The sequence below is a fragment of the Staurois parvus genome, unplaced genomic scaffold (genome assembly GCF_062004578.1).
Source record: "Staurois parvus isolate SC_StPar_1 unplaced genomic scaffold, SC_StPar_1.0 ptg001958l, whole genome shotgun sequence".
Classification (NCBI taxonomy): domain Eukaryota; kingdom Metazoa; phylum Chordata; class Amphibia; order Anura; family Ranidae; genus Staurois; species Staurois parvus.
Window position 1 is genome coordinate 15445 of NW_028319754.1, and position 25525 is coordinate 40969.

The 25525-nt window shown below is 45.1% G+C and overlaps 1 protein-coding gene across 1 annotated transcript in view; it reads right to left on the reverse strand.

The window, feature by feature from the left end:
- Positions 1-615: 615 nt before the first annotated feature.
- The window catches only part of LOC149433143 (ribosomal protein S6 kinase alpha-5), a 119122-nt gene continuing 94212 nt past the window's right edge, over positions 616-25525 (reverse strand). The window contains exons 15-16 of the mRNA XM_089664597.1: positions 18125-18288; positions 616-9623 (exon numbers count right to left, since the gene is read on the reverse strand). Coding sequence (XP_089520723.1) covers positions 9390-9623; positions 18125-18288 — 398 coding nt within the window. The 3' untranslated portion in view covers positions 616-9389. The remainder of the gene's footprint in view (positions 9624-18124; positions 18289-25525) is intronic.

Genomic DNA, 25525 nt, shown 5'->3' on the forward strand with positions numbered 1-25525 from the left:
ACTCCTCCCCCCTGCCAAGTGCCCCCATAGCAAGCTGCTTGGGCACTCATGCAGGCTTGCTCCCGAGCTCCGCTCTGTGTGCCCCGCCCTCTGGTCTCTCCTCATTGACTGTGACAGCAGCAGGAGCCAATGGCTCTGCTGTTTCAGCCAATGAAAAGCGAGAAAGTGAGGAGAGTTGCTGCTCTCAGGCACAGCACTGGATCAAAGTTGGAGTTGATAAGTAGAACGGGGGGGGGCGCAAGACACAAAGGGTTTTTTTTAACCTTAATGCACAGAATGCATTAAAAAGCCTTCTAAATGCAAACCTCCATCTAGGTAGGAAACTACAAATCTTAGTAGCTGACCTAGTTGGGCAACCTGGTAGTTGTGGTTCCTCTGGATCTGAAGGAAGTCAGGGAGCTTTTTTCTGTTAAAAACAGAACTTTTTTCTGCTCTGTCCGGTGTTATCTTAAACTTCCTCCCCTTTATTTGTTGGCCATGGAAAGATCCTCAACAGAAGAGCAAACATCCCCCTGGAGAGATTAGTGGTAGGATTAGGCTTTGGACAAAGGCTTGTGTTAAGTGACAACCAACCTGGATCACTGTAAGCAGCCATTCTACTTTCCTTAGTCGGAATTGTTGAAAAAAAGTCTTTATTACAACTGTCAGGAGGAAGAAATATGAACAATAAGGTATAGCTATCAGTAGTGAGTCCCATTCAATTGTTCTGTAATGTGAAAGATGTTTTGTATCAATCCAAGCTCTTTCTTCAGTTCTAACATTTACACTCACCAGCCACTTTAGTAGGTCCACCTCGCTAGTACCGGGTTGGACCCCCTTTTGCCTTCATTTTTCGTGGCGTAGATTCAACAAGGTGTTGGAAACATTCCTCAGAGATTTTGGTCTATTTTGACATGAGTTACTTTTGCCTTTCTATCATCTCAAACCAGTCTGCCCATTCTGCTCTGATCTCTGACATCATTTTCGCCCACACAACTGCCACTCACTGGATGCGTTCTCTTTTTCAGACCATTCTCTGTAAACCCTAGAGATAATTGTGAGTGAAAATCCCAGTAAATCAGCAGTTTTTGAAATACTCAGACCAGCCGGTCTGGCACCAACAACCATGCCATGTTCAAAGTCACTTACATCCCGTTTCTTCCCCATTCTGATTCTCGGTGTGAACTTCAGCAAGTTGTCTTCACCATGTCTAGATGCCTAAGGCTACGTTCACACTAGCCTTGTTAGCAAGTGGCAGACAGGCGAGTGGGAAGCGTTTTTACCGTTTCCCAAACACCTGGGAAAATTCTGCACATTGCAGCACATAGTGCTGTTCAAATGGGAGCGTTAGCGTCGCATTGCAGCAAAACGGACGCCTCTGGTCAAGTCAGGAGGAGTTGAAGCCTCCTATTCAAGTCTATGGTGCCGCTCCGCAAACGCCCAGCCGGCGTTTGCGGTGCGGTTGCGGAGCGGTAACACCATTCAAACTTCATTATAGGCATTTGTGGGGCGTTTGTAACGCTTGGCAAACGCCTAGCAACAGCCGCTAAACCGCGCATGTGGTGTTTGCAGAGCATTAAAAACGCTCCGCAAACGCCGGACCAACGCTTGTCAAACGCTATAGGGGTGTTTGGCAAGAGTTAGAAAAACAGTCAAGTGTGAAAGAGCCCTAAATGCATTGAATTGCTGCCATGTGATTGGACAGGTGGACCTAATAAAGTGGCCGTTGAGTGTATATCCACACAGACACCTTAAATCCCGACATTATGGAACGTGTCAGGGCAGATGTTGATTGTCCAAGAACAGGATGGGGTGTGTGAAAATCCTGGAACAACAAGTCTGTTCTAGTTACATAATCCCATCCTTGGTGTCAGGCAGTCTGCATAAATGTAAATAGTTCCATTCACATGGTTGAAGGTGTGAATTGTTGTCAAATCGCTTTGGTACAGATGCTAAAACAGCATTATATGTGGAAGAGAGATGGTGTTGAATGTACCATCCCTGATCAGGGACGGCTGTGCCAGTATGATATACTGTATATAGTCTCTTTCAGGCCCCTTGTGAACCAATTGTTTATAACACCATCTGTCTCTCACATTTAATGCCATTTTATTATCTCTACCTTGAGGATTTGATAATTCACACCTTCAGCCCCTTGAATCAAATGATTAAGACCTGTGCAGACTGCCTGCTACCAAGGAAGGGATTAGGTAATTAGAAGAGGGTGGTTTCACAACTTAGAGAAGAGAGACAGCAGCACCACTCTAAGTGTAGATGGCCTGATGAAGGAGTGAGCATGCTTCGAATGCGCGCCATCTTGGAAACCCAGTCCATGCGGTGACATCATCCCTGCGCTCCTCTGCTACTCCTTATACCCTGGACACCACCGGAGTGGTGGGAAAACACCCACAGCGTGGCCAAAGGACCTGATGCTCCAACTGGACACGCCTACTGTTACCTATCTATGGGAGTACAATTTTTTCAATAAATCTGCCTGATTTTAACCGTCTACACTTAGAGTGGCGCTGCGGTCTCTCTTCCCTACCTGCATTAGGAGTATTTACAAGCTCTTACAGCCGGCTGCCTCCTCGGACAAGTCCATACTGCTACAAGCCCCCCCCCCCCACTACAGATGGACTTGGACACCACCTCCACATGGACCTTCTACTAACCCCCATTGCCGATGGTCCATCCCCAAACGCACACAGGGTAGATGCGTCTTAGCGCTCCCTCCCCCCACTCACCTGGTTTCACAACTTGCACACCTCCCTGTTCTTTGACTATCAACATCTACACCAGCCAGTCTCAAGCAAGGTTCCTCCAAGGGATGCCAGGGGTTCCTTGAGTTGTGGCTGATTAACCTCCCATCTGATGGTTCCTGCATAGTTCCAGGGTCAATGCCACTTGGCAGAGGCAATAGCATGACACCAATGATCCTTCTAGTTGTCTGTAAGAATGGCAATCTGACCATCACTGTAAAGGAAGCATTATTCCCACTGACCACCAATGTGGGGGCAATTTTTCTCACTGACCACCAATGAACTGGTTTTAGCCGGGATTCCTCCAGACTGGTTCCTTTAGAGTAAAAAGTTGAGAAAGGTTGGCCTACACATTCTGTGTTGGATTAAGCTGTCTGTGGATATAAATGCTGGGGTATCTCCTTGACACTCATTAAAACTGAAGATGCGCCTTTTGCAGAAGCTACAAAACGTCTTCAACGTCACAGAACAAGTCCAGTCGAATGCGACTACTTACACCTATACCTGGACCTGGATACATGAGAACCTTCACAGACTAAAAAGAAGCTAATAACATATTTAAATATTCCAAACAAGGAACAAAGTACCAGATGAAAGTATAGATTTCACAGTTGTAAAATAGGTGTAGTATGAAAGAACACGTTCTGCATCCTCTGAAAACCATATGCATTTCAGGTACGAGGGCCAAGCAAACCAACTTGGCATTTGGCACATTGCACCCATTCCTCACTTAGACATTGCTTCTTATAAAACACGGAGATCTTTACCACAGATCTTTTGAACTCGGGATAAAAAAACAAGCCTATAAACGTCAATACAAAAGAACATTTTTGCTTCATACAAAACTATTTGTAGACATCTATAAGAACTATGATATCACATGTGCCAGAATACTACAAAACTGTCTTCAATTTTCCTAGAAACTCCACCATTGACTGACTACTAAAGCTCTCAGGGTGAGAGAAGTAAGCCATTCCCAGTATAAATCACAAGATAAATAAGAAGAGGGTAAAACCACCGTCAGCTTTTTTTTTTTTTTTTTTTTAATCGGTGCCTCATTAGGGAGATTTTCCTTCATTTCCTGTCCAATAGACTCAACAGGAAATGAGAGGATATTTCTCCACTCTCCCTCTTAGTGTCACGTGTCCCCATTAGATGATTACCCCTCTATTCCACTTCTGGTGGCAACCCAAGGAGTTTGATTTATCCTTGCTTTCGTTCTCATGGACATTGGTGATCAGGACAATTAGAGACGGTGAATCTCTCCAACAGGGAAACAGACAACAATCAATAAATCACTCTATCTTAAAAAAGGTTCTGCCTTCAGTTATACTTTAAAACATTTTTTTTTTTTTAAAAGGCCCATTCAGCCAGGCACGGAGATTCGTTTTTTGGGCGAAGCAGATTTCTGCTGCCTATGCATCCACCCCGGAGCGGCACGCAGGCAGCCCATAGATGTGGATGCAAACACAGCGTCTGCATGGACACAGTTGCATGTTAAAATTTGACATGCAGGCAGGAGCAGGTATACGGATCTGAACACACACACTGCACAGTGTCTGACCACTATGACTAAGCCTGAAGGTGGGACGAAACGCGTCGGAGCGTGGCTCAGATGGAGTTGGCTGAGGCTACTAATGCTTTCATGAATGGTGTCCAGCAACTGGAATACCTTTTATGTCTTTATAGCTTGTGTTGAGTCAGGATGGACTCTTATCTGGCCTGCACCCACAGCCGGACCCACCAAACAGGGCCGTAGAAGTGCGAGCGGTGACCCAAAGCTTTATCCAGGTTTGCAGTGTCTGTCCACTTGTCATATTTTGATATTCAACCAGGGGCGGACTGACCATTTGGAAACTTGGGCACTGCCCGAGGGCCCGGGGTCAGTAGGGGGCCCCATGAGATGCCCCTGGTACCTTCTTCATTGGCTTTTTTGAGTTTGGGCAATCCCTTTATTACCCGGGGGGCCCCATGAGTTGTCAGTCCATCCCTGTATTCAACTATGTCCATGCGGCTGTCCGCTTCTATGGGCTGCCTACGTGCAGCTCCGAGGTGGATTGACAAGCAGCAAAAAGTGGCTCAGCATGGAGGATGACTCTTTGCGCTCATCTGAATGGGCCCCTAAAGCTGCAATTCAGACGGCAGGAAACCTGATCCAAGGCAGCACAGAAACATTTGATAATCATCATCTATATTAAAAGGTACGATTTTCAATTTTTGTTTTTTCTTCAAAGCGATATCCATATCAATAGGCCGCTTAAACCATCTAAATTGTACAATAAGCAATTCTTTCCTATTTTTGCATGTCTGGCAAACGACTGATGTGGGGATCATTTCCGAAAGAACAAAACATTCCTGTGTGTTGCCGCCTTAAAGGGTCTGTCAACCCAATTTCTCTTACAAAAATAGCAATTAACATTTACTGATCTCTATGGTAAACCTTTTAAAAGTGCTCATCACAGCTGAAGATAGCACAGAAAACATCCTGGTCCTTAGAGAAGACATTTCCCCACCGAAGGACATTGTAGGTAGCCTATGGTAAACCTCTACGAGCCTAAAATGACAGATGAAAAATATTAAATATCTCAAATTTTGTACAGCTATGGGACCCCATTAATTGAAACTGGTAGCACTGATACATCATGGTAGTTGCAATTTTACGTTTCCCGGTCCTCAAAGCTTCTTTGAAATTATTAAAGCCGTGACACAATGTGGTTGAAAACAGGACAGAGACGGGACGGAACAAAAACAGGAGAACACAAACACATCACAAGACATTTTATAGTAAAAGCAAGACTGACCACTGATAAAGTAAACCCAGCGGGCAGCAGCCTAGTTTCCCTTCCGACTACAGTACAAAATGTTCAAGTTTCTAAGATGTAAGAAAGAGACGTAGACTAAGAGGCTTTACTAAAAGCAACCCTTTACCACGTAATAAAATGATGCTTTTTTTTTGTTTTTTTTTTACTGTAATTGATACTCACAGTGAAAAAACTATTCTAAAAAAAATTAAAGAGACTCTGTCACCAACTTGAAAAATTGCAGGTAAAAGCACAGAAAAATCAAGTATTTTAAATGCTTATTTGCAGCATTTTTCCTTTCCATAAACAATTTATTTTCTTCCCTTGCAATGCGCCTTTGAACATGCCAAGGAATTTCTCCATTCCAGTAAGGGCTCGTTCACACATGCTTTGATCTCTGAAGAGCAATCCTCATTTCAGATTGCTCTTCACAGAGCATTTGACAGGCAGTGATGAGGTATTGTATTTTCTCCTCACCACCTGCTGTAACCCATTGAACCCGCATTAACGCACGCACTGCTTGCAGTTGCAGGAAGCTTGCAGAGCAGCCCTATTCATTTGAAAGTGACGGGGTATCATTCCTGCCAGAAAGCAAAGCATCATGGCCGCAGCATTCGTACACCAGTATCACCTCCTCACCGGCTGCTTCAACCCATTGAACCGTGCACTAGCGCACGTATTGCACACAGTCACAGGGAGCTAGCAGAGTGGCCCCAGTCACTTCAAAGCATCAGGGGGTATAATTCCTGCCGTAAAGCATCATGGCCGCAGCATTCGTACACCAGTATCTCCTCCTCACCGGCTGCTTCAACCCATTGAACCGTGCACTAGCGCACGTATTGCACACAGTCACAGGGAGCTAGCAGAGTGGCCCCAGTCACTTCAAAGCATCAGGGGGTATAATTCCTGCCGTAAAGCATCATGGCCGCAGCATTCGTACACCAGTATCTCCTCCTCACCGGCTGCTTCAACCCATTGAACCGTGCATTAGCGCACGTATTGCACACAGTCACAGGGAGCTAGCAGAGCGGCGCCATTCACTTCAAAGCATCAAGGGGTGTAATTCCTGCCGTGTAGTATCATGGCTGCAGCATTCGTACACCAGTATCGCCTCCTCACCGGCTGCTTCAACCCATTGAACCGTGCATTAGCACATGCATCGCACACAGTCACAGGGAGCTAGTAGAGTGGCCCCATTCACTTCAAAGCATCAGGCGGTAAAATTCCTGCCGTGAAGCATCATGGCCGCAGCATGCGTACACCAGTATCGCCTCCTCACCAGCTGCTTCAACCCATTGAACCGTGCACTAGCGCATGCATCGCACACAGTCACAGGGAGCTAGCAGAGTGGCCCCAGTCACTTCAAAGCATCAGGGGGTATAATTCCTGCCGTAAAGCATCATGGCCGCAGCATTCGTACACCAGTATCTCCTCCTCACCGGCTGCTTCAACCCATTGAACCGTGCATTAGCGCATGCATCGCACACACAGTCACAGGGAACTAGTAGAGTGGCCCCATTCACTTCAAAGCATCAGGCGGTATAATTCCTGCCGTAAAGCATCATGGCCGCAGCATTCGTACACCAGTATCTCCTCCTCACCGGCTGCTTCAACCCATTGAACCGTGCATTAGCGCACGTATTGTACACAGTCACAGGGAGCTAGCAGAGTGGCCCCATTCACTTCAAAGCATCAGGCGGTATAATTCCTGCCGCGAAGTATCATGGCCTCAGCATGTGTACACCCCCAGTCTCTGCCTCTGGGACATTAAAAATGCAGCTCAAATATGGGGTTCTACTGCCCCTCAACCGCTGGTGTGAACGAGCCCTAAGGTCGATTTCTAAGCACAGCCACAGCTCCTCCTCCTGCCTACTAACTACATCATAGCCTTCTCCTCTCCTGGGACTAATTCCTGTCCGCCAGCCTAGCTCCTCCACCCTCCTCCCTCAGTCACAACATCAACATGACTGCAAATCCACAAACAAAGCAGATGTCAATGTAAAATGTGTAGGGTGGAGGAGGTGTCAGTGCCCGTTATATATTTTATTAACTGCCCTGCACTTTCATAAGACAAGAGGCTGCCCTGGGAGTCAGCCACATAAATGAATGATATGGCAGTTGGGGGGAGGAGCAAAGTGTAATACAATAGAGCACGGGTGTCAAACTGGCGGCCCTCCAGCTGTTGCCGAACTACAAGTTTCACGAGGGCATTGCAAGATTGACAGTTACAAGCGTGACTCCCAAAGGCAGAGGCATGATGGGACTTGTAGTTTCGTAACAGCTGGAGGGCCGCCAGTTTGACACCCCTGCTATAGAGTGTCAGTAGAGTGACAGCTCTGAGTCTGCTGGGGCTACTGACATCACATCCAAGACAAGAGGCTGCCCTGGGAGTCAGCCACATAAATGAATGATATGGCAGTTGGGAGGAGGAGCAAAGTGTAATACAATAGAGCACGGGTGTCAAACTGGCGGCCCTCCAGCTGTTGCCGAACTACAAGTTTCACGAGGGCATTGCAAGATTGACAGTTACAAGCGTGACTCCCAAAGGCAGAGGCATGATGGGACTTGTAGTTTCGTAACAGCTGGAGGGCCGCCAGTTTGACACCCCTGCTATAGAGTGTCAGTAGAGTGACAGCTCTGAGTCTGCTGACATCACATCCAAGATGGCGAAGACCTCTACACAATCAAGGCTTTTACAGGTAAAAAAATGCCTAAAATATGTCAAATGCTCTTCCTCTTCTCTATTCTTACCTTTTCCCCTGTCTCCCCCCCCCCCCCCTTTTTTTCGTCAAGGATGTTCAGTGATTTTTAGCGCTGGAATTCCATGTGAACTTTATTTACACTGACTGCCTTAAGTTTGCCTGTTCTCATGTACCTTGCCTTGTTATACTTTTGTAAGATTTCAATAAACGCAACTGTTAAAAAAATAAATATGTTAAATGCACATACAATCTCATGAGTAGATTGCTGTTGAAATAAATTGTTTGGCAACAGGGTCTCTTTAATCCTGTCCAAAGCTCTACTAGAGTTTTAAAAATGCCAAGTTCCCAGAGCGTAAAACGCAGTAGGATTTTGACACAGGAAGTCTCTGCTCCCCATTATAAAAAGAAATGCAGCCACCTTCTGCAAGGTGTTGAAAGGCAATTAAAAATAATTGCTGCCTGCATGATTTCAGCTGAAAAACTTCCAAGGCCGCTCAACACAATTGAGACTTGAGGCCGGATTCACATATGTAGCACAAGGAAACTCTTCCTAGAGTTTTTAAACGAAGTGAAATGAAGGACACATACTGCTGTGGGGCACGTCAAGTTAAGCGCAAATAAATAAAGACGCTGCCACCTTACCACAGTACGCAAAGCAGAAACATATTGCTCTCTGGCTTCATCGTGGACAAAGAGTCCCTTCGAGCCCAAGCTGTTGCTCTGAAGCCATGGGTTGCATAAGCTGGCTGTGTCTCATATTGTATAACTGACCAACGCACGGCGTATCAACCAAACTCTAAGAAGGTGGTGCTCCCGCTCCCCCCCCTCAACGCGTGTTGGTCCTGACAGCAGCTTTAGGGTTAAATAAGGCAAGACATTGCAATGTCTGCATCAGCCCTTAGAAGGTCTTCAATTTCCCCCCTAAACACAAGGGAAGAGGAGAAAAGGAAAAAAAAAAAAGTTCATGAGAGCACCCATTATTAGTGCTTGCATGCCGTAACAACACCCTCCAGGCAGCACCAAAGGGTCAACATCAAAGAACTCAATAATAAAAGGATGGCTAATAGCTTGTGAGCCTTAAAGAGGTGCTTGGCGGCATTTTGGTTGTGCCCGCTCTGTTTCCGCAGAAGGCTGCTCTAGCTGTAGCTCTAGTCCGTAAACTGGAAGATGGTGTCGGGGTTATTGCTCTCGGATTGGCTCGTCGGCTGCAGAGTCTTTGTTGGAGAGGTTTTACCGTGTGAGTGGGAGGAGTGAGAGCTCTCGCTGGAGCTGCTTCGAGTCTCTGTACTGGTACTTGTCTTCTTCATCTTCCTGCGCTTTGCCAGTGGGGCTTTGTCCACATTTTGGAGGAGGAAACCTTCCCGCTTGTACTTATTGAAAGCCTGTGAGACAAGCAAAAAGAGTGCATGAGTTTCAGTGCTATAAAACACATGCTATGTTGTCAGAGATGCATGTTCAAGTGTTGATGGGTGAGGAGCAGCAGAGTAACAGTAACGAGACCTTCCAGTGTTAGGAATAGAAAAAATGATTTACGACTAATGGGTTCATGCGCTCAGAGAAACAAAATGAACGACTTTTTGCAGAAAGCATCAATATGTAACAATGTAACAAACACATTTATATTTTAATTATTTTTTAACTACTAACAACGCCACCATCACTCCCACCCCACATGCCAAAGTCCTGGGTGTCACTCTGGACTCACACCTCTCCTTCCTACCCCAAGTCCAATTGCTATCAAGATCTTGTAGGCTCCACCTCCGCAACATCTCCAAGATACGTACGTTCCTCACCCCAGACACCACCAAACAACTCGTACACTCCCTCATCATCTCACGCCTGGACTAATGCAACTCCCTTCTCACCGGCCTACCCAAACGAACGCTATCCCCACTCCAGTCTATCCTGAACTCAGCGGCGAGACTCATCCACCTCACCAACCGCTCCACATCCGCCACCCCCCTCTGCCAATCCCTTCACTGGCTCCCGATTGCCCAACGCATCAAATTCAAACTGCCAACTCTGACCTACAAAGCCATTCACAACACCGCCCCAAACTACATAACTGACCTGATACCCAGATACTACCCTACCCGTGCCCTCCGCTCCTCACAGGACCTCCTACTCTCTAGCTCCCTGGTCTCCTCCTCCCACGCCCGATTGCAGGATTTCTCCAGGACTTCCCCCATCCTCTGGAATTCCCTACCCCAATCCATCAGACTGTCACCTACCCTCATCACCTTCAGGCGCACCCTGAAGACCCACCTCTTCAGGGAAGCCTACCCCACCCTCACCTAACCTCCTCCACTCCTCCCACCACTCCATTCCCCACAGCCATTTCCTCCTGTACCACCTCCCCCTCCCTCCTAGATTGTAAGCTCGAAAGAGCAGGGCCCTCGAACCCCTCATGTATTGTTTTGTTACTGTACTGTCTCATGTTCTGTCCCCCTCGCTATTGTACAGCGCTGAGCAAACCCTTTGGCGCTATAGAAATACTGTATAATAATAATAATAATTTATTTCAGGGAATTATAGCGCTGTCAATTCACGCAGCACTTTAAATACTTATATTGTACATTTACCTCAGTCCCTAACCCTAAGGGATGTACAATCTAAGGTTCCTAACCCACAATAACGTACCTGTGTGGACCCCGGAAGACTGTGCTGTCATTTCCTGCAGCACAAGTCGATCAGTGGGTCCCAGCCATTGATATATGGCAGGAACCCGCTTATCAGCTCAGGGAATGACAGGAGAGAGCTCTGTGTTGGTAAACAACACAGGGTCTCTCTTCATATAGCAGCGTTTTTGTTTTTTTTTCTCCCTGCAAAACAGGGAGTAAAAACTGGCACATTGCCTAGTAAAACAGCACACAGTGTGCACACTACACATTGTTAGGCACACAATTAACTCCTTGATCGCCCTAGATGTTAACCCTTTCCCAGCCATTGTCATAATTAGAGATGAGCGAATTTCTCAAAAATTCGATTCGGCTGATTCGGCGAATTCCAGTGTGAAATTCGATTCGATGCAAATTTCTTCGCTACAAAGATGACTTATAAAAAGGGTTTCTAGGCTTCAGAGAGCCTTTAAATTAGTGCAGAACACTGTACCTTTAATTTAAATGCCCTTGGAGATGAGGAAAGAGAAGGAGAAGGAGAAGGAGAAGGATGAGAAGAAGGAGAAGGATGAGAAGAAGGAGAAGGAGAAGGATGAGAAGAAGGAGAAGGAGAAGGATGAGAAGAAGGAGAAGGAGAAGGATGAGAAGAAGGAGAAGGAGAAGGAGAAGAAGGATGAGAAGAAGGAGAAGGAGAAGGATGAGAAGAAGGAGAAGGATGAGAAGAAAGAGAAGGATGAGAAGGAGAAGGATGAGAAGAAGGAGAAGGAGAAGGATGAGAAGAAGGAGAAGGAGAAGGATGAGAAGAAGGAGAAGGATGAGAAGAAGGATGAGAAGAAGGAGAAGGATGAGAAGAAGGAGAAGGATGAGAAGAAGGATGAGAAGAAGGATGAGAAGAAGGAGAAGGATGAGAAGAAGGAGAAGGAGAAGGATGAGAAGGAGAAGGATGAGAAGAAGGAGAAGGATGAGAAGAAGGAGAAGGATGAGAAGAAGGAGAAGGAGAAGGATGAGAAGAAGGAGAAGGAGAAGGATGAGAAGAAGGAGAAGGATGAGAAGAAGGATGAGAAGAAGGAGAAGGATGAGAAGAAGGAGAAGGATGAGAAGAAGGAGAAGGATGAGAAGAAGGAGAAGGATGAGAAGAAGGAGAAGGATGAGAAGAAGGAGAAGGATGAGAAGGAGAAGGATGAGAAGACGGAGAAGGAGAAGGAGAAGCAGAAGGAGAAGGATGAGAAGAAGGAAAAGGAGAAGGATGAGAAGATGGAGAAGGAGAAGGATGAGAAGAAGGAGAAGGAGAAGGATGAGAAGAAGGAGAAGGAGAAGGATGAGAAGAAGGAGAAGGATGAGAAGAAGGATGAGAAGAAGGAGAAGGAGAAGGATGAGAAGAAGGAGAAGGAGAAGGATGAGGAGAAGGAGAAGGATGAGAAGAAGGAGAAGGATGAGAAGAAGGAGAAGGAGAAGGATGAGAAGAAGGAGAAGGAGAAGGATGAGAAGAAGGAGAAGGAGAAGGATGAGGAGAAGGAGAAGGATGAGAAGAAGGAGAAGGATGAGAAGAAGGAGAAGGAGAAGGATGAGAATAAGGAGAAGGATGAGAAGAAGGAGAAGGAGAAGGATGAGAAGATGGAGAAGGAGAAGGATGAGAAGAAGGAGAAGGAGAAGGATGAGGAGAAGGAGAAGGATGAGAAGAAGGAGAAGGATGAGGAGAAGGATGAGAAGAAGGAGAAGGATGAGAAGAAGGAGAAGGATGAGAAGAAGGAGAAGGATGAGAAGAAGGAGAAGGATGAGAAGAAGGAGAAGGAGAAGGATGAGAAGAAGGAGAAGGATGAGAAGAAGGAGAAGGAGAAGGAGAAGCAGAAGGAGAAGGATGAGAAGAAGGAAAAGGAGAAGGATGAGAAGAAGGAGAAGGAGAAGGATGAGAAGATGGAGAAGGATGAGAAGAAGGAGAAGGATGAGAAGAAGGAGAAGGAGAAGGATGAGAAGAAGGAGAAGGAGAAGGATGAGAAGAAGGAGAAGGAGAAGGATGAGAAGAAGGAGAAGGAGAAGGATGAGAAGAAGGAGAAGGAGAAGGATGAGAAGAAGGAGAAGGAGAAGGATGAGAAGAAGGAGAAGGAGAAGGATGAGAAGAAGGAGAAGGATGAGAAGAAGGAGAAGGAGAAGGATGAGAAGAAGGAGAAGGAGAAGGATGAGAAGAAGGAGAAGGATGAGAAGAAGAAGGATGAGAAGAAGGATGAGAAGAAGGATGAGAAGAAGGATGAGAAGAAGGAGAAGGATGAGAAGAAGGACAGTTCTGTGACAGTTTCTGTCTATTTCTGACAGTTCTGGGACATTCACTCCATACAGCTGTTTCAACCGCTGTATGGAGGGAATGTCATGGAACTGTCAGAAATAGACTATTAATGACAGTTCTGGGACTGTCCTTCCATGCAGCGGTTGAAACATTGTATGTATTTGTTTCCATAAATGGATCCATTTATGGAAACAAATACATACAATGTTTCAACCGCTGTATGGAAGGACAGTCCCAGAACTGTCATTAATAGTCTATTTCTGACAGTTCTATGACATTCCCTCCATACAGCGGTTGAAACAGCTGTATGGAGTGAATGTCCCAGAACTGTCAGAAATAGACTATTTATGACAGTTCTGGGACTGTCCTTCCATACAGCGGTTGAAACATTGTATCTATTTTTTTCCATAAATGACATTCTGCAAATACACTTAGAGGAGCGCTGCAGATACACTTTTTGCTGCCGGCTTGGAATTAATCTTATTTTCATCCTACTTCTTCTTCTTCATCCTCATCCTCATAAGAAGGAAAAGAAGAAGTAGGATGAAAATAAGAATAATTCCAAGCCGGCAAAAAGTGTATCTGCAGCGCTCCTCTAAGTGTATCTGCAGAATGTCATTTATGGAAAAAAATAGATACAATGTTTCAACCGCTGTATGGAGTGAATGTCCCAGAACTGTCATAAATAGTCTATTTCTGACAGTTCTGGGACATTCACTCCATACAGCTGTTTCAACCGCTGTATGGAGGGAATGTCATAGAACTGTCAGAAATAGACTATTAATGACAGTTCTGGGACTGTCCTTCCATACAGCAGTTGAAACATTGTATCTATTTGTTTCCATAAATGGATCCATTTATGGAAACAAATAGATACAATGTTTCAACCGCTGTATGGAAGGACAGTCCCAGAACTGTCATTAATAGTCTATTTCTGACAGTTCCATGACATTCCCTCCATACAGCGGTTGAAACAGCTGTATGGAGTGATTGTCCCAGAACTGTCAGAAATAGTCTATTTCTGACAGTTCTGGGACATTCCCTCCATACAGCGGTTTCCGGCAAAAAGTGTATGTGCAGAGTTCCTCTATTCTGCAGATACACTTAGAGGAGCTCTGCAGATACACTTAGAGGAGCTCTGCACATACACTTAGAGGAGCTCTGCACATACACTTTTTGCCGGCTTGGAATTATTCTTATTTTCATCCTACTTCTTCTTCTTCTTCTTCTTCTTCTTCATCCTCATCCTCATCCTCTTCTTCTTCTTCTGAGGATGAGGATGAAGAAGAAGAAGAAGAAGTAGGATGAAAATAAGATTAATTCCAAGCCGGCAAAAAGTGTATGTGCAGAGCTCCTCTAAGTGTATCTGCAGAATAGAGGAACTCTGCACATACACTTTTTGCCGGCTTGCAATTATTCTTATTTTCATCCTACTTCTTCTTCTTCTTCTTCTTCTTCTTCATCCTCTTCTTCTTCTTCTGAGGATGAGGATAAAGAAGAAGAAGAAGAAGAAGAAGTAGGATGAAAATAAGATTAATTCCAAACAGGCAAAAAGTGTATGTGCAGAGCTCCTCTAAGTGTATCTGCAGAATAGAGGAACTCTGCACATACACTTTTTGCCGGCTTGGAATTATTCTTATTTTCATCCTACTGCTTCTTCTTCTTCTTCATCCTCATCCTCATCCTCAGAAGAAGAGGATGAGGATGAGGATGAAGATGAAGAAGAAGAAGAAGAAGAAGAAGTAGGATGAAAAGAAGAATAATTCCAAGCTGGCAAAAAGTGTATGTGCAGAGTTCCTCTATTTCTGACAGTTCTCTCACAGCTTCTTCACATGTACAGCGGTTGAAACATCTGTATCCTAAATGGAAACTAATAGATACAATGTTTCAACCGCTAAACATGTGTTCCTTCTGTCAGAGAACTGTCAGAAATAGCGGAGCTCACTGCAGGGACACTTTTGCCGGCTGATCGGGAAATGTTCGATTCGCGCACCCGAAGTAGGCAAAATTTCGGTTTCGCCGCGAATCGAATATTTCCTGAAATTCGACTCGAATTCCGGTTCGCCTGGTTCGATTCGCTCATCTCTAGTCATAATACAGTAACAGTGTATAGTATTACCACTGATCACTGTATTAGCGTCACTGGAAATGTCAGTGTCATTTACCAATGTCAGTCAGTGTCAGATTGCCCACCTCACTAGCGAAGTATTAAAAAAATAAATGAATACATTCACATCAGTCCCTAACCCTCAAGGAATGTACAATCTAAGGTTCATACATACACATAAAAGAGCCAATTTAGACAGGAGCCAATTAACCTATCAGCATGTCTTTGGAGTGTGGGAGGAAACTAGAGTACCTGGAGGAACCCCACGCAAGCACAGGGAGAACATGCAAACTCCTGGCAGGTGGTGCCAGGATTTGAACCAGTGACCCTAGTACTGCCAGGCAGTAGTGCTAATCATTAAGCCACTGTGTTGCCCACCTCTCATAAGATCATCAGAATGATCAGATATTACAGAATGTATATCATAAAAGTCCAGCGCTGCACTTTTATGATATACGTTTACATTGGGACAGTTACCGATACCTTAAGTGCTAGCAGCTATTTTTTATTCGTAAATAATTTATTTACATAATTTTACATGTAATTTTTTAGAACTTGCTTTCATACTCTCTATTTATGTGAATTTATGAATATATGAATTATTACATATACCCTACAGTACTAATGACTACTAGGTATAATACTTACTATAAGATCTCATTATATGCGCTCGCTTAAATTTCTTTATAGATATTACAGCATGCCGGGAATTCTAGCCAAACTCTTTCCTCGACAACCCACGACCTTCTGTCGCTGTTGCATACACTTTGGCACCTTCTTTCCTATCTTCTGGGACTGCCCTGTCCTGCATACCTTCTGGAGATCGGTCCTAGAGATTGCACAACACACCATGGGCATCTCTCTAAAGCAATGTTTCTCAACAGGAGTTCCGCAAGAGATCCCCAGGGGTTCTGCCACAAATCAACATTGTGGTGGATGCATACTGCCCAATGCTGTTTGCAGTAGTGTTCTTAATGCACTCTGACAGTCAGTACCGTCAGCGCGCATTGATTCCTGATGCCTCCTCCTTAGTTCCAACTCTTGAGAACTCAGAAGAAGGCGCCAGTACTGCACAGAGCGATCGATGGGAGGGAGCACAGAGCGTAACCCCATTACTGGCCAACTAGGTGAGATCTCTTAGCGGTGCCAGCAGAGTCCAGGGAAGGGGGTGCATAGGGGGGCAGAGAGAAGGAGCACTGTATATGTAGGGCAGCCGTCAACACAGACTTGAGGTTGAGCAGAGAGAAGGAGTACGAAGCTAAAATAGGAGGGGACATTCAGTGTTTGGCAGCAATGACGCAGACTGCAGAGAGGGGTAGCGCACAGTTGGAAGAGACTAAATGTAGGGGGAGGTGAGATCATATTAGCTCTATGTTATGCCATAACTGTACATAAAGCTATTATGAGCTCACCTCCTGCTACATTCAGTCTCATTCAGCCATGTGCCCCTGCAGTCTTCATTCAGCATTGCCATACACGGGATGTCACCCCCTGCTACATTATTCCATGTGTTCCCACTCTCTGCTTTCCCCTTCCACAGTCTGCATTCACTGCTGCCATACACAGGATATCACCTCCCGATCAAGCCACGTGTTCCCACTTTCTGCACTCCACTCGATGCCACCCTCTGAGTTCACAGGAACCACAACCACAGAGGAGGCATCAGGCATCAATGCGCACTGTCAGTGCGTATTAAAAACAACATTGGGTGGATATACATCTGCCACAACATGGATCTGCGGTGGAACCCCATGTGAGAAACCCTGTGTTATGGATTTGCAGAGCTGTCCCTTAACCAATCCCTCCACCCATTGCTGCTACCTGCCTGTCTGTCTTGTTTGCACTGTGCCAACTATTTATTTTATTCTGATTATTATGTATGTCTATACTATTATATATATATATATATATATATATATTATTATATATGTCGTACTGTTATTTACTGCACTGTTCCCCACATGTCCTCCTCTTCTGTCTGTCTCAGGCTATTAAATGTAATATCACCTGGGATGAACGAGAGGTGGGCATGTGGAGATCAAGGAGAAAAGGCATGTTACAATAACAGCTTCCCTGCACTGCTCTGCATTTGTTTAATTGTTGTTATATCTACAGCTCCCTGATCAGATCCAATGTTCCGCAAGCTGTAAATCTGAAAATGTTTTTTGGAGGTTCCCCAAGATCTCTGCCAAGGGTTCCTCCAAGGTAAAAAAAAGGTTTAGAAACACTGCTTTAAAGTATAACCCTGGAGCTATTTTTCTCCACGTCAACTTTACGTTGGGTAAACGGTACAAGAAATCCGTGCTCCTACGGCTGCTAAACGCAGCTAAGGCTTGCATTCCCAGTACTTGGAAAAGCACCTCACCTCCAACTGGGAGACAATGGTTTGTAAGGGTAAACGATGGCCAAGAAATGGAGGATCTTACAAAGGCCAATATGGACAGAAACTCGGATGTGAATAGGAAATGATTCTATTGGAACGATTTTAAATACTCCTCCAAATACAACCCATGGCTAAAGGTAGCTGCCCCTCACTCGAATGGATGGGAGGCCACCTACTTCTCTATTTGTTACATCAGCACTGAGGCAGGGAGCCCAGTGGGAGGGTATTCCATGCCGAGAGAAATAGAGAGAGAGAAAGAGAGAGAGAGTGTGTGTGTGTGTGTAGACAGTAATCGACCATTATCCACCCCTTCCTCTGCACCTCCCCACCTTTTTTTTTTTCTCTCTTTTTCTCTCTCTTCCCATCCCCATTACCCAACTGACGAGCTGAACATCCCCCCCACCCCCAAATTTCATTTTCTATGAAGAAAGATTGTAGATCGGCTTTAACGACTATACGAGTACATTTGTTATACAAGTATCTCAGACTCTCACATGAAAAGTGGCTTTGACGTGCGTGTGTACGGACGCTCCAGCAGAGCCGAGGACATCGGGAGTCATCAGAGGGTTGGAAGATAGTTGGCTGCCATCTTGAAGCCATTCATTATATCTCAGTGTTGACATCTTAATTCTTTTATTAGGATCCACAGTAAGAAGCCCTGAGCAAAACAAAGCGACATTGTATGGTCAGAAAACTATAACACACAAACAAACATCGACTACATAGTGTGGATATCACTGAAGACCAACTTCAGGCTCCATGCTTTTCCCACAAGTGATCCCCCCCCGTGTATATGCTATGCTTTCTTTTTAATATACTTACCTTTATCTGATGTCCTCTGGCTGGTCATGTGATGCACTAAGTCCTCTTCCTCTCCCAATCTTCTCCAGCGATGGGTGATCCTCGTAGATGCAGGGAGCAGTGCTCACGTAAGAAAGATATGAATGACGTTGGGCATCATTTTATCCAGAAGAAGACTCGCACCGGACTACAGAGTGGGGAGTCTGGGGGACAGCACCAGAGATGGAGTGAGAACACTGACAGCTGACTCCCGGGTTCATGCATTATTATAAAGTTAATATTTCATATTTAGATGTAGCTGGTCCTTTGAACAATTACGCCGTTTTTTTCTTCAATTATCATCCACAAAAAAATGTACAAACCCAGGGATCCAGAGTGTTCTGTAGGAATCCGCTGCTTCACACCCAGCCTCACATTACGGTCTATAGGTCGCCATCTATAGATTGTGATTATCATCGGGAGCCGGCGGTATCTTCTGGGTTTTTGCAGCTGGCCCCCTGAGGAAGTGCATGTGCTATGTCGTGACATCGGGGGGCCAGCTCCATAAACCAGTAAGAGACAGCCGACTCCCAGGTGATGCACCATGAACCGTGCACAGTACAGTGCCCCTGACACCTCCTGGGATGCGTGATGTGGATATCACAGGAGGTTGCGGGCTACAGTATACGTCATTCTCGCTTAAGAAAGAAGGATTACCTGAAAAAGGTAATAAGAAATAGAAAAAGTCCAATTCTGAGAAGAGGAAAAGAAGAGAAGGGGGCAGTAGGTGTGCGACGATCAAAACAAAAAAAATCAGAAATATTGGAAATCACATAAAAAAAAAAAGAGAAAAATTTACACAAATGAATATTCATTCAAAATAAAAATGAATAGTTTAAATATAATACAAATATAATAAAAATGTAACCTAAAAAGATGTGCTCTAGGCTTTTTAACATTTTAGATACCTATAAAACATCATCTTGATTTTAATTGTATTACTGAATGGGAATGTTTGAAAAACCTTTGTACACAGAGACTGGAATTATGTATGTACCCTGATTGTTAGTGACACCAACATATTGTTATGTCAAATCCTTTAACCACTTGCCCTCCTGAGGATTTACCCCCCTTAATGACCACGCCTCTTTTTGCTACTCGGCGCTGCACTAATTCAACTGATAATTGCGCGGTCATGCAATGCTGCACCCAAACGAAATTTACGTCCTTTTTTTCACACAAATAGAGATTTTTTTCGGTGTAATTTGATCACCTGTGCGCTTTTTATTTTTCACGCTATAAACAAAAAAAGGCCAAAAATTTTGAAGAAAAACAATATTTTTTACTTTCAGCTATAAAAAAATATATAGTGAACTCAAAGTTGGTTATAAATTTAGGCCAAAATGTATTCTGCTTCATGTTTTTGGTAAAAAAAATCCCAATAAGTGTATATTGATTGCTTTGTGTGACAGTTATAGCGTCTAGAAACTATGGTATAGATACTGCAATTTATGCCATTTTTCTGCTATACAGCGCTGCACTAGTTTAACGGACAATTGCGTGGTCATGCAATACGGTACATAAATGAAATTTACATCCTTTTTTTCCCCACTAAATGAGCTTTCTTTCGGTGGTATTTGATCACCTGTGCGGTTTTTATTTTTTTGCGCTATAAAAAAAAAGGCTGACAATTTTGAGGAAAAAAAACAATATTTTGGACTTTTTGCTATAAAACATGTCCAGTCAAAAAAAATGCAAAAATCTAATTTATTCATAAATTTCTGCCAAAATGCATTCTGCGACATTTCTTTGCTAAAAAAAAAATCCCAATACGTGTAAATTAATTGGTTTACGTGAAAGTTATAGCGTTTACAAATGGCGGGAAAGATACTGGAATTTTTAATTTGTATTTATACTAATAATGGCGCCGATCAGCGACTTATGGCGGCAATCAGCGACATATGGCGGCGACCAGCGACTGGCAGGACTGCGGCGGACATTTTGACACTGGGGGGGGGAACTGACTTGGGGTCACTGACATCCCCAGTGACACCAATACAGTGATCAGTGAGAAAAAACCACTGAAACTGTACTAATGTCACTGGGGAGGAAGGGGTTAACATTTTTAGAATTTGCTGTGTAAGGGGAGTGTTTTACTAGGGGGCGGGGTGTGTACTGGAGGGGGGGGGGAGAGAAACTCTGCAGCTTCTCACAAACTGTCAGAGAACTGACACAGAACAGGGCTGTGTGTAAACAATGCAGCCCTGCTCCGTGTCAGCGATCACCGTCAATCGCGGGAAAACGGCCGGTAAAAAACGGCCGTGACCTGGCAGCTGACACCCGCGGGACAGGTAGGGCGGGCGCGCGCCTCGCGTGCGCCCCCTACCTGTTTTGAAGGCAGCCATTTTAATTGTTTTTGTTTAATTTAATTTGTTGTAAGGGAGACGGGCTCAACTGGTATTGGCCGTGATAACCATACCCCAGACCCAGGAACAGTCCAAGCAGGTTTGTCCTGTACATTAATTCAGAAAGGTAATAAAAACACACAGTCTCAATGCAGAAAGGGGGCCAGCTCCAAAAACCAGCAACTCCACAGCATAAAACAAACAAAACATCTGCTTGTCTGAGCCACTAATCAACCCCTTCCCGCTCATCCCTGGAGTGCCTTTAATTATTGTTATTATTATATTATTATACAGGATTTATATAGCAATCGAGTTTGCAAAAGCACTTTACAAAATGAAGGTAGACATCACAGTTACAATACAAATTGGTACATGAGGAAACAGAGGGTCTGGCTCGTTACAGCTTACAATCTAGGACAAGGGTCTGCAACCTTTAAGACATAAAGAGCCACTTGGACCCGTTACCGAGAGGGAAAAAAAGACTGGGAGCCGCAAAACCATTGCAACATTTAAAACAAATCCGACACTGCATATATTGCGAAAAGCGCTCTGGTCATGAAGGGGGTTTAAGGGCCCAGTAAGCAAAGGGTTAACCAGGGCCACAGTGTATCGTCATAATCACAATCATAGCCTTAGGTCAGTGGTGGGCAACCTTTTTTTTCAACTGAGCCAAATCTCTCCAAAACCACGATTGAAATTTATTTTGAGAGAAACATTTTTAAAACTGAAAATACATCCCCCATATAGTAATTCATCCCCCATAGTAATTCATCCCCCATATAGTAATTCATCCCCCCATAGTAATTCATCCCCCATATAGCAATTCATCCCCCCTATAGTAATTCATCCCCCATATAGTAATTCATCCCCCATATAGTAATTCATCCCCCCTATAGTAATTCATCCCCCCTATAGTAATTCATCCCCCCTATAGTAATTCATCCCCCATAGTAATTCATCCCCCATATAGTAATTCATCCCCCATATAGTAATTCATCCCCCATAGTAATTCATCCCCCATATAGTAATTCATCCCCCATATAGTAATTCATCCCCCATAGTAATTCATCCCCCATATAGTAATTCATCCCCCATAGTAATTCATCCCCCATATAGTAATTCATCCCCCATATAGTAATTCATCCCCCATATAGTAATACATCCCCCATAGTAATTCATCCCCCATATAGTAATTCATCCCCCATAGTAATTCATCCCCCATATAGTAATTCATCCCCCCTATAGTATTTCATCCCCCCTATAGTAATTCATCCCCCATATAGTAATTCCTCCCCCATATAGTAATACATCCCCCATATAGTAATACATCCCCCATATAGTAATTCATCCCCCATAGTAATTCATCCCCCATATAGTAATTCATCCCCCATAGTAATTCATCCCCCCTATAGTAATTCATTCCCCCTGTGTCAATTCACTTACCTTTGCTCCGCGCGTTCCTCTAGCTGTGTTCCCGCGCCGTTCTGGTCTTCAGAGCGGACTGTGAGAGGAGAGGAGTTCGTCACGCTGCCCCGCCTACATCCTGACAGCCAATGTTTGGAGGAGGGAGGGGAGCGGGCGCCCGACACATAGAAGAGCTGCATTAAAAGAGCCGCGGCTTGCCGACCCTATTGCCTGTCACCTGGTGGGCAGTGTGCTCCGGAGCCGCAGGAAAGGTGAAAAAGAGCCGCATGCGGCTCCGGAGCCGCGGGTTGCCGACACCCGATCTAGGAGGAAGGGTCGAGTGATACAAAAGGTAATAGCTGTATGGGGTGATGAGCTGATGGAGGAGATAAATGGCAGTTTACTAGTTAGAAGCAGGATAGGCTTTAAAGAGAAAGGTTTTCAGGGATCATCTAAAGGTGGATAGATTAGGAGATAGACAGATTGGGGTAGGGAGTTCCATAAGATGGGAGACGCTCGGGAGAAACCCTGGAGGTGGCATGGGAAATAGAGAGCAGAAGGTCTTGGGAGGATCGAAGAGAGCGGTTTGGTTGATATTTTGAGACCAAGTTAGTGATGTAGCTGAGTTGTGGATGGCTTTGTAAGTTGTTGTTAGTATTTTGAATTTTATTTGTTGTGCGAGTTGAGGCCAGTGGAGGGATTGGCAGAGAGGGGTGGAGGACACTGAATGGAAGCCAGTGGGAGGGATTGGCAGAGAGGGATGGAGGACACGGAGTGGAGGCCAGTGGAGGGATTGGCAGAGAGGGGTGGAGGACACTGAATGGAAACCAGTGGAGGGATTGGCAGAGAGGGGTGGAGGACACTGAATGGAAACCAGTGGAGGGATTGGCAGAGAGGGGTGGAGGACACTGAATGGAAACCAGTGGAAGGGATTGGCAGAGAGGAATGGAGGACACTGAGTGGAAGCCAGTGGAGGGATTGGCAGAGAGGGGTGGAGGACACTGAATGAAGGCCAGTGGAGGGATTGGCAGAGAGGGGTGGAGAACACTGAATGAAGGCCATTGGGGGGATTGGCAGAGAGGGGTGGAGGACACTGAATGGAAGCCAATGGAGGGATTGGCAGAGAGGGGTGGAGGACACTGAATGGAAGCCACTGGAGGATTGGAAAAGAGGGGTAGTAGATACTCAACGGTTGGTAAGGTGGATGAGCCTGGTAGCAGTATTCATGATGGACTGGAGGCGGGATAGCCTATGTAAAGGTAAGCCAAAGAGGAAGGAGTTGAAGTAGTCGAGGCAAGAGATAACCAGGGAATTAATTAGGAGCTTTGTGGTATCATTGGTTAGGAAGGGGCGTATTCTGGAGATGTTGCGGAGGTTGAGGCGGCATGATTTGGACAGGGATTGGATGTGGGTCTGAAAGGATAGTTCAGAATCCAGGGTTACCCCTAGTATCCTGGCATGCAGGGATGGGTTGATAGTGGTGCTATTGATCCTGACCGAGAAATCGGGGGGAAGAGGCACGTGGGGGAGGAAATATTATGAGCTCAGTCTTGGATAGATTGAGTTTTAGGAAGTGGTGTGACATCTAGTCTGATATGTCTGTTAGTAAATCGGTGATACGTGAGGAAACTGATGGGGTGAGCTGAGGCGTAGAGAGATAGATTTATGTCATCAGCATAGAAATGGTATTGGAAACCTTGGGAAGTTGACCTGAGGAAGAAGTGTAGATCAAGAACTGGAGAGGTCCAAGGACAGAACCTTGGGGGACCCCAACAGTAAGAAGAGTAGGAGAGGAGGAAATAGAGTTGTAAGTGACACTGAAGGTGCGGTGAAATCGGCAAGATTCGAACTAATGGAGAGTACAGTCACAGAGACCAAGTAAATAGAGTTTTTTGAGGAGGGGATGGTCAGCTGTGTCAAAGGCAGTGGAGAGGTCCAAGAGTAAGAGTATGGAACAGTGACCATTGGTTTTAGCAGTTAGTAAGTCGTTTGTGAGTTTTAGGAGAGCCATTTCTGTGGAGTGTTGTGGGCGAAATCCAGACTGAAGGGGATGGAGAAGGTTATTCTCAATAAGGTGGCAGCTCAGCCGGTTGTAGACTGGATCTTCAAGGAGTTCGGAGTCAAAAGGGAGTAAGGAGATGGGTCTTAGGTTGCTAAGATTGGTGGGGTCCAGTGAGGCCTTTTTAAGTATGGGGGTGACTAGCGCATGTTTTAGAGAGCTGGGGAAGATGCCAGTAGAAAGGAAGAGATTGAAGATATGAGTTAAAGAGTGAAGGACAGAGCCAGAGGGTGACCGTAGTATTTGCGAGAGAACAGGGTCCAGGGGGCATGTGGTTAGGTGGGCTTTAGAAAAAAGTTTACCAACCTCCTCTATTGTAGCTGGGTTAAACAAAGGAAGTATAGATTGTGTAGGTGGACAAGGGGTGTAGGGTGAGGGAGATATCTGTACAGTGGAGTTGGGGTCTGTACACCAAGGGGGAGGGAAAGATCAGCGATCTGATCAGCTGTCACATGACTAAGTCTCGTTCTCGCCGGCTACTGATCATTTATGGAGACCAAGAGCTTCTTTTTTTTTTTTACTTTGGTGGTGGTGGTGGATGTTGGAGGAGTTGTCTTTGATGTGCTCTCAGCATGGAAACATTGTCTGCCTAGTGGCAGATATGTGCAGCATATGGACATTAAAGCCACCCTTTTGCCACCGCAATAAGTGTTATGTGGGTAGCAACAGGTAAAACTTGTATCAGGAAGCTAAATCTAAGGGGCCTGCAGTGCAAAACTCTCCCTGCTTTGTTCTATGGATCACTGCTTTCCTCCCAGTCATGGGAGGAAGCTCTGAGATGAGGCCTGCTTCTCTACTAAGTTGGCAGCCCTACATAGACATACAGTGCAGAACAAGGCATCTCAGTAACAGGGGAAAAGGTTAGCTGGAGGGAGACCACAGCTTCCACATAACTATTTAAAGCAAAACTAAACCCTCCTATCCTTTTCAGCCAAGGAAGCTGCCATCTTGGCCTCTGTTTGATCTGCAACTGCACATGTGATCAATTATGACATCAGGCATTTGATGGTTTGACAGTCTGGATGAGAACACAAGCAAATGAGACAGTTAGCATTCCTGGCATGTCGGGAATGTAACTGTTTGTTCAATCGATGAGTTTAGTTCTGCTATAAAGCTGCCCGATTATTGCATGTAGAGTAAATGGGTAATTTTAAAAATGGGTCCACTTAAAAAAAGTGTAGACTTATCCAGGGGCGGACTGACAACTCATGGGGCCGCCGGGCAATTGGGGATCATGGGGCCCGTGT